General features: G+C 46.8%; 1 protein-coding gene across 1 annotated transcript in view; it reads right to left on the minus strand.

Annotated features, from left to right (window-relative positions):
- LOC125302166 (inositol 1,4,5-trisphosphate receptor type 1-like) overlaps window positions 1-10,000 on the minus strand; it is a 55,304-nt gene that overhangs the window by 8,229 nt on the left and 37,075 nt on the right. The window contains 15 exon segments of the mRNA XM_048255212.1: window positions 482-674; window positions 847-942; window positions 1,320-1,454; window positions 1,686-1,781; window positions 1,940-2,050; window positions 2,837-3,037; window positions 4,414-4,664; window positions 5,430-5,613; window positions 6,188-6,366; window positions 6,519-6,648; window positions 7,364-7,411; window positions 7,969-8,004; window positions 8,331-8,442; window positions 8,778-8,926; window positions 9,596-9,780. Of these exon segments, the coding sequence (XP_048111169.1) occupies window positions 482-674; window positions 847-942; window positions 1,320-1,454; window positions 1,686-1,781; window positions 1,940-2,050; window positions 2,837-3,037; window positions 4,414-4,664; window positions 5,430-5,613; window positions 6,188-6,366; window positions 6,519-6,648; window positions 7,364-7,411; window positions 7,969-8,004; window positions 8,331-8,442; window positions 8,778-8,926; window positions 9,596-9,780 (2,106 nt within the window).

The raw sequence follows: 10,000 nt of genomic DNA on the forward strand, positions 1-10,000 counted from the left end.
GCGCCTCCCTCACCCAACTCATATGGATCTGCGCTGCCAATAAACTGTAATTTCTCGAAAATATCGCTCCTTCTTGTGGTCCAAGTCCTGCCCTATATGCCTTTGTATCTTGGACGCGTTTTGATGAGCTTTTCTGTTGTTTAGACACGGCTACAATCACGTAAAGTATCCAGCGTGCATAATACTCCATTGTACTGCGTTCAGTTCTTTACGCCGAGTGCCTCCAACATGGCCATGCAGCTGGGTTACCGGCCAGATCTTGACATCTGTTCAAACCCCTTATAGAAAATGGCTCTATGTGTGCTCCTGCCTATGCACCACCAACTTCATCACAGCCACATAAAAGACACAGTAATCTCTGGATACCCCTGTTTACTATTCTGACCACCGAAGACCACCGCCCATCTGTGTGTGTGTGTGTGTGTGTGTGTGTGTGTAGGTGTGTGTGTGTGTGTGAGAGAGAGAGAGACACGATGAGTACCTCGTAGCTTCTTCTGCCACCTCATCTCGCTGTAGAGGTCATCTGCGCTCAGGAAGAAGTCGTTGATCTTGCTGCCCTGCTCGTCCCTCTCCGTACTGTAGTAGACGCGCAGCTTGGACTCGGGCGTCAGGAACGAGCAGATGTTGGGCACCGGGAACACAATCTGCTCCATCGTGCGGTCCTGACGCACTATCTACACACACAAACACACACACACATACACACAAAGGTATGAGAAACAGGAGTTTGCGAGAACAGTGTGTGTGTGTGTGTGTGTGTGTGTGTGTGTTGTGTGTGTGTGTGTGTGTGTGTGTGTGTGTGTGTTGTGTGTTGTGTGTCGTGTGTGTGTGTGTGTTGTTAGGTACCTCTATCTGGGCGGTGTGCTCAGTGTAGTACTCCAGGGCCTGGTCATCTCCTCCAGGCTTCAGCAGGATCTGCAGCTCCTTGTTGTGTCGGGACAGCTGAGGAGTAATGGGAGGAAGAGTTACCATGTGGCTATTAGGCTACTTTACTTGGATGCCCTCCTATAGTCTGTCTACAGATACCCTGATTATAAACAAACTGTCTGTTGAAACCCTGTTAGGTTACAAGTTAGGGTTCAGGTTAGGGATTGGGTTTAGTAACGCTGCTGTTCAGTGTACAATTACTCTGTAGGGCACTCTAGGTCAAGCCTCTATAGTGTAAGTGAAGTGTTAACAGTGTAAGCACTAGATAAACTAAATGTATTATTATTACAGTATCTGTTCATGACAGTTTTGAGTGAGTGGGAGTGTGTAGTGTATGTGTGTGTGTGTGTGTGTGTGTGTGTGTGTGTGTGTGTGCATGTATAAATTCACACCTGATGGGCGAGAATGTAGATGTTGTGTCCAACGTTCCGTGGCGATGCAGCGTAATCGTCTCCGTTGTCCTCCTGCTCCTCGGGATCCTCGAACTCTGTCTCCCCCTGCTGGTAAGCTTTCTTCATCACTTCCACCTGAAAACAATGTTCTGTCAGCCGAGCTTTGCTTTGTATGGCTGTGTGAGAGCAACAGAGGGGCTTACAGACGACTGTGAGTTATGGCAGAAACTGTAGCTATTGTGGGATTCGCACTGTGGAAAAAAGCTGTTGTGAATCTGTGTTTGCAGTTTATTGCCTCCTTACTAATCCAAATACACATTGTGTGTGTGTGTGTGTGTGTGTCTGCATACAATCAAGATGACTTACAAGTTCTTTCGGGCGCATGTTGTAAAGAATCCTCTCCGCATTTTCACTGTCATGGCGGCTTTCCATTATGGCCAGCAACAACTTTGAGGCATTATTCTAAAGAAGTGGTAAGGAAGTCTAACATAAGCGCCGATGCAAAGATTTACATACCGAATCAATCCAATGGCAAAAATCCACAAGCCTTTCGCTGAGTGCTATATGTAGGGGTCAGAGGTCAACACTGCCACACATCCACAAGGTCACTCGGTGCTTACCTTGAGTTCTAACACCAGGTCCATTCTTTTCCTGCCCAGAGGGTTGATGTCATTCAAGATCAGAGAGATGATGATGTCAATGCCATTGGACTCATGGGTAGCTATACAATTCTAAGAGTACACATACACATAATTTCACGGTCAGTGCGATAATGTAAAAATATATTGCAGTTGACAATTTATTTTCAGACATATATCATCTTACTTATATGAAGACAGAGCAAGTCTGGATGCATGTTTGTAGTTGCTTGTAGTTGCTATGTTGGTGTACAGTGCACATAGCTGCAGACGTAAGTGCATCACTTTTAAATAACCAATGGATTTAATTGAATGGCACCGATAAAAATAGAACTGAACAGTAATCTACAAGGCGTCAGCAAAAGGGTTTGGCGGTGGTGGGCGGGGTTGTATTGGACACAATGGAATCTAATGTAAGTGAACGTCAGAAGTGGAGGCCTTAATGGAGAAATCCGGCCGATTTTACATGGATCTTGATCGTTAGACATCGCTGAGTATTGTCGATAAGATAAATACCGACCAAAATCGGTGGTGGTTTCTTCACAGCTAATGAGTAGAAAATGTGTTGTTTTGTCACGTAAGGACTCTGTTCATATTGTACAGACCTAAAGGTGATATTTTGAGTCTGTTAAGAAGCAAAAAAGGCACGTTTAGATGATGCCCCCAGACCTAGCATTGTAGCTAAATGGGAGTACTGGCCATTAGCTGCAGCTACTTCAGTTCGGTAGCACCGATTTTGGTCGTTATTTTTCCTATTAACAGTACTCGGCCACGTCTAGCGATCAAGATCCATGTAAAAATCGGCCAGATTTGTCCTTTAAGTGTCTGTATTGCTGGCATTGTTATAGATGATGCCATGTTGGACTCAGACATGCCAACCTGGTTGTCGTGGCAGGGCCCCTGGCAGTACTCGGTGAGGCTCTCGACGGTCTGGTTGATGAGGGCCACGTTCTTCTCATTGATGTAGAGGCCCAACAGGCCCAGGCCTCCGGTGGTGCTGCCACAGATACAGTCCAGGAACTGCAGCGTCTCGCACACCAGGTTGTAGTTGTTCTTGTTGTTCTGACAGCGCAGGAAGTTCTGGGGGAATAGGAGTACACAAGTAAGTTTCATTTGTATAGCACATACATGTATAAGACCAAAGTGCTTCACATAGCAAAGAAAAGAAAAAGAAAGAAAGGCAAATAAAAACAAAACGGAGAGCCATAACTATCATGTAAATATAATGAATATGGTTTGGTCCACCAACAACTTAAGCCTTCACCTTTGGGACTAAACCCCCTGCCTATGCCTGTCAGAATATCTGATCATGAACAACATCCATGCTGTATCAAGTGTGCACAGGGATACAGCATGGTGACATACTATGTAACACTACATAGACAGATCATTCTCCACGAACATTAAGTTGTAACACACACGTAAGCCCCTCATGATTATGGAGTAACACTCCCTTTTTCTAAAATGCAGATATATTCATATACATGCTTACTGATTGGATGAAAGATGTCAAGATGTGTACACACAACATTTTTAACCGCCTGAACTGATCCCTTTCCTCAATGAACAAGCCTCCTACACACACACACACACACACACACACACACACAAAAACACACAAAACACGCACACTTGTGCACACTAACATTACCTAGAATAGTAAAAGAAAATGTCTATTTACACAGACTCTGAAACATGACAGATGGAAGATAAAAAATGACCCTTAACTCCACACAAAACACACAGACAGCCACACCAGGCGCATAACATCAAAGGGGCTTGAGCCCCTGCCCTTTATCTTACATGACAGAAAGTGGCCTTTTTATCTGAGAGCTTTTTTTGTTTTAAATAAGTGGCTACATGTTCCTGTTTGCACACAGCTTCTCTGGCTGAATTAAAAACAACTAAATATGCGGTTAGGGGATTAGACTTTGTTGATGTTGAGCAAGGGGCTTGCGCAAGGCGAGGGATTAGAGTGAGGGTGTGGACGTGTGCAATCCTCACTCCCACCATCTTTGCTCTGCCAGAGAAGTTTTCAGTGGCATGAGAGGCTCATGATGACCTTTGACTGGCTCGAGCTGCAGGGGCCTGCAAGCGGTCACGCCTGTCAGACACTGCCTATGCTCGTCCCCGGCTGCAGATTTGTGCTCAGAGTTAACTCTCCTCGCCATCATGCATCTCAAGGATTAGCCACGTGACAGTTTGGTAGTGGTTAGTGGAAACACCTCCTCTGGGGACCACTGCAGCTCCCAGATCCCCCACATAAACATGCACACACACACACACACACAAACACACTCACACAAACACACACACACACACACACACACACACACAAACACACACTCACACAAACACACACACACACACACAAACACACACACACACACACACACACACACACACACACACACACACACCGCTACCCCCACATCCACACACGACACCACACGCACCTGCAGGTCCCGGTTGTGGTTCTCGCACAGCAGCTGCAGGAAGCGCAGGATGGGCTGCATGATGAGGATGACGAAGCTCATCTCGCCGTTGTCGGCGGCCTTGTCGCCCGCGCTGTGCAGGCCTTCGGCCGGCCCGCACACCTCCTCGGGCTCGGCCTCGCGCCGGTACGAGCTGTACGCCTTCTTGGTGATCGCCGAAGCCTCCACAAGCTGCTCGCGCGCCTCGTCTGTCACCATCACGCCGTCCTTCACTGTCCACACAGGAGACACAAGACGGAGGTCATCAGCAGTGCAGACATTTCTAGGGCCAGCCGTGGCCTACTGGTTGGGGCTTTGGGCTTGGAACTGAAGGGTTGCCAGGTTCGATCCCCGACCAGTAGGAAAAATGTGGGCGGGGGAAGTGGTTGAGCATCGCTGTCCCATGCCCACATCCACGGCTGAAGTGCCCTTGAGCAAGGCACCTAACCCTTCACTGCTCCCCGAGCGCCGCTGTAGCAGGCAGCTCACTGCTCCGGGTTAGTGTGTGCTTCACCTCACTGTGTGCTCTGTGTGTTCACTAATTCACGGATGGGATAAATGCAGAGACCAAATTCCTTGTATACGCCAGTATACTTGGCCTAGAAACCTGATTTACATTTACGATTTGCATTGACATGACCACCACCAGTACTCAACTTGATCTTTATCCTCATACTTCAGTACTGCTGAATGCATTAGTAGAACCATCGTCCTTTTTATTGGCATTAGCAAGAGGAAATGGTGTCTGGTCATCTGGGCACAGCTGTTGCTCATCAGTGACTCAGTAAATATGAAGATGATGATGCAATATTCATTATTAGTTTCTGAGGTATGTAATGCTATCTAATTACAGATTAGTCATAAAAATGACCCTTCACCCTGACCAAAAATAGGGTCAAAATGAGACATCAGTGTTGGTGTTCCATTTAGCATCATGATATTCTCAAGTATATTTAGTAAATAAACTCAAACAAAGCCATCCAAAGCCATGCCCTAACCTCTTCTCTTCTGAGGCGTCTCTTTGTCTGGGGCATGGTCGTCACGGCGCTTGTTGCCAAGGTCGCTGGTGTTCACGGTGACTGTGGCTTTGATTTCCAGCTGGGCTGCTTTCATGCGGTCGTTGAACACTCTGAAGAACTTCTCCGACTTTTTATCCTCCATCAGACGACAGTAGAATGAGCCCTTCATGGCCCAAACGTTGTGTATTTGGACAGATAGTGAAGAAAAGAAACCGCAGGTTACATAACCCAGTACAGTAAAAGTAAATATAGCAGGATTGAACTGAAACCATTATCCTCTAACAATCATAGATACAAAGTACTTCAGGACATACTATACTAGTATCACCAGCACTATGCTTGTGTACTTAAACTGTGAATGACCACAATGAACTACAGAATGAGGCAGGGAGGAAGCAAATAGGAAAAGAACTATAAGGCGTAATGACATTAAGTACAAGCTATATCACTTTATAAAGGTGGCTGAAGGAAATCTATGTAGCTGGAACACTTAAGTTGGTTTTAATCAGTGTGGTTTTCTAGAGCACTGAGAGGACAGAGAGAGAAGAAGTGGAGCCACTTTTGGAGCTGCCCCAGATGAGCTCACAACAAGAGCTCGAGGCCAGAGTATAATCACAATCACAAGATGCAGTCAGCAGCACGGCTTTTGTCCTGATTTACTCTCTCAGTGCCAGACTTTAGTGCTTTATTTATTTCTTCTTCTTTTGTAAAATGTAATGTCTGCTATCACGACTGACCTGTATAGTGGTGTTCCCACCCTCCAGCAGGGCAATGGCCAATAGGATGCTCTCGTGGAAGACACGGTCACTGTTAGTGTTCATGATGAGGTCGATGACCAAGTCAGATGCCCCCTCACGGTCTAAGTGGCACTGAACTTCTGCCAGGGACATCTCTGCTCGACTCAAGACGCCACCACCTATTCACACATGCACACACACACAGACACACACACACACACACACACACACACACACACACACACACACTCACAGTTAACTGACTTTACCTACAGTATATACTGTAGTATTATATATAGTGACCAACTAATAGGGAGAAAGGACCTCTCACCTGATTGGCTCTTCACTGGTGCGACAGGTGTGAGGGCGGTGTTACTGAAGGCCGTCAGGCTGTCTCTTCTACCTCCAGTTCTGAAGGTGCCATAGTAACGATTCACCAGAATCTGCCTCAGTGCCTCACCCTATACGAAGATCAATGGGTGTAAATGTATACCGTACACACAGTGTCTCAGAGATGATTGAACTGTCCTTCACACATCACCACCAGTGGTACTTGTATTAGCTTGGTTCACTAAGTCACTAAGTCCTACATATCAACCCACAGAATTAGGAGAGAGCAGAACAGCAAATGGTGCGATCAGAGCATTAGGAAGTCAGAGAGGAAGTCAAAGTTTTGCATGACTGTAATGAGGGCAAGTGATGACAGTATAGTAATCTTTGTTTGTCTCTGTGTGTGTGTGTGTGTTTGTGTGTGTGTGAGAGTGTGTGTGTGTGTGTGTGTATTTCTCAGTGTAGTTGACATGTAAGGATGTGGCAGCCTGAGTCAGCCTCCATGTTAATGCTCTCACACATTGGCGCCGGCATGGTTGCGGTGCACTCCTCTTCCAGTACTCCATGACTTAAGATTCCATGTTTCCACGACAACCCCGCACACCATTGTGGAACTCTTTTACCTCCACTGTGTAGATTATGATTCTGTTCTAGGCTACTTTTGTCAGTGCCACTCAATAAAATTCATTGTTTATCAAATGATTGATGAAGAATGAATGATTTCGGCAGAGGTGTGCATGGGCAAATGACAGAAAGTGTCGGTGCTCTCATGTCGGCGCCTATATGCGGTGCACTTTGCTTATTGGGTTATTGGGTTAGCTGTGAGAGAGTTCAGAGATGACCTACCCTCCGCTGGTCCTCGCGCTGTTTCTGAGGCTGGCTCAGATCCACTTCCTTGGCCAGTCAGCCAAACAGACAACAGAGGCCCACACACCGGGTACGGCAATGTCAGCACCATGCAAAACAGGAGTTCATGCTAAAGACGCTCAACATGTTAGCGCTAGGCTAATGTCTATGCCAGAGCTTGTACTGGCTAAGGGGATGGGGAGATAACATGCCTGGAGCTAAGGAAGGCTCCACACTCGGTAGGAAATCATTGAATATCAAATCACCTCCGGCTTGATATTCAAATTTACTTCACAGCTATGGATCATCCTCGGGTCTATGCAAAGCAATACAACCAAAGCAGCCTTAACGTAATGACTGATTGAGTTGTATAGACATTGTAGGATGAGATGCCCACGTTTATGATACTAACACACCACGCTAAAATGCTAATGCTAACATCCATGTCAATGCAACACTCTGACACTCAGAAACACCTTAAACTCCATTAACCTGATGGTGTGAGAGGCGGGGGGAGGAGGGGGGGTGCTACCAGGATGAAGAAAGGAGGAATATAAGAAAGGAAAGAGCAACAGCTGAACTGAGAGATAAAAAAAGAGGACAACCTTAGCCACGTCCATGTCATCATCATAGGCCATGAGCTGAAACAGAGTGGGGAGGTTAGTGCAGGCCGTGATCCACTCGCTCACACACAGCACACACTCATTTCATCAAGAGATCGTGAAGTTGTGGAGTTAGAGACAAGCATGCGGTGTGCAGGCATGCAAGCTGATGAGATTTGGGTGCCTTGCATTTTAAGAGCTCAGCTTAGTGGATCATTTACGCCTGCTCCTGGGCAGGGCAGGTCTACTGCTGCTGGTGTGGGGGAGATGTTGGAAGCTAGCCTGGTAAGATGTTTTTGATTTGAAGTCCGTTGGCGAGCATGATGTTGATGTCTGATGTCTCTCTTCCTCCCGCGTGTTCATACCTTCTCTCCGTAGCCACGGTCTTTGGTCATCATCTCCCGGAGCGTCTGCAGCACTTTGATGCACAGACGCTCCTCATTCTCCTCCAGCAGCTGCTTTGTGTGTTTAATCAACCTGCAGAGGGAAGAGTGAGAGAGATGGCACACACACACACACACACACACACACACACACAGAAAAAAAAACAGACGTATAAGGAAAGAGACAGAGACAGTTACACATTAAACACATTAAAGCTGTCAGGGAAGCTTTACAAGCTCAGTCTGTTCATACACATTATATATACTGGCCTCCAAACAATGCACACGCTCACTAGCACACACACACACACACACACAGTACACACACACACACACACACACACACACACACACACACACATACACTCAGTAACACACACACACACACACACACACACACACACACACACACACAGTGCCTTGTCTCACTTGCAGATGAAGCCTCCACTCTCACACTTGCGGTGGGCCTCAGTGTGCTCTGGGAAAAGAAGCTCAGGCCGATGGAGGACGTCCACCAACACTGACAGCTCGGCCTGCACCAGCGGCCTCAGGCGTTCCTCCAACGCAGACACTATGTCCTAGTTACACACACACACACACACACACACAGAGGTATACACATAGCGAAAAGAGTCAGGTGGTGTAAGACAGAGGCACCTGGAAGCTATTATGAGCTAAAATGAAGTAGCCATGCTGTCTAGGAACATTAGAAATGAACACTAGTTTTAGCCTGCGGCTTTACTTTTGGAACTAAAAATATAAATATGTGGTACTAAACATCCCCCAACCATTCAGCGTAAAATCAGTAAAATCCGGCACCGCAGAGACATTTAAGGTGCTGAACATTCTGTCCTGTCCCTAACCATGTGAGGTTCATTCTTAAACCAAGACAAACAAACAAACACACACACACACACACACACACACACACACACACACACACACACACACACACACACACACACACACACACACACACACACACACACACATGCACACACATGCACACACACACACACACACACACACACACACACACACACACACAAGCACACACATGCACACATACGCACACGCACTCACACACACACACACACACACACATGCACACACACACACACACACACACACACACACACACACGCACACACATGCACACATCAGTCTGTCATCTGCACTTGAGGAACAGCGAGCCCTGAGGGACTCCGTAGACGCCTCTGAGCATGTCACCATGCAACATTCCCCACCTGGAGCCTCTCGATGATGTTCCTGTAGTCTCGGGAGGTGGCGAGCACCGAGTCCTTCCGGGCGGCGTTCCGAGCCGACTGCCTCCAGCTCAGCGCCGTCTTCTGCACGATGTTGTTGGACTTCACAAACAGGTTGTTCACCTGGCAGTCCAGGTCCACAGGGATGGCTATCGTCCGGCTTTTGGCTTTAAGCAAGCAAAAAACACATAGCACAACAAACACCAACAAAAGCAAGGTCTATTAGTAATTAAGTGTCCCACACACCCAAAATATATCTCTTTACTAGACCAGGGGTCTATTCTAAGAATGTAAATGTAAGAATGATTAATGACAAGCTAACTAAGCTAACTCTGAGTATGTGGGCAACTTCCTAATAGAAGAGCATATGGGTTTGTTTTGCTGGGA

The sequence above is a fragment of the Alosa alosa genome, chromosome 10 (assembly GCF_017589495.1).
Source record: "Alosa alosa isolate M-15738 ecotype Scorff River chromosome 10, AALO_Geno_1.1, whole genome shotgun sequence".
NCBI classification, from domain to species: Eukaryota; Metazoa; Chordata; class Actinopteri; order Clupeiformes; family Clupeidae; genus Alosa; species Alosa alosa.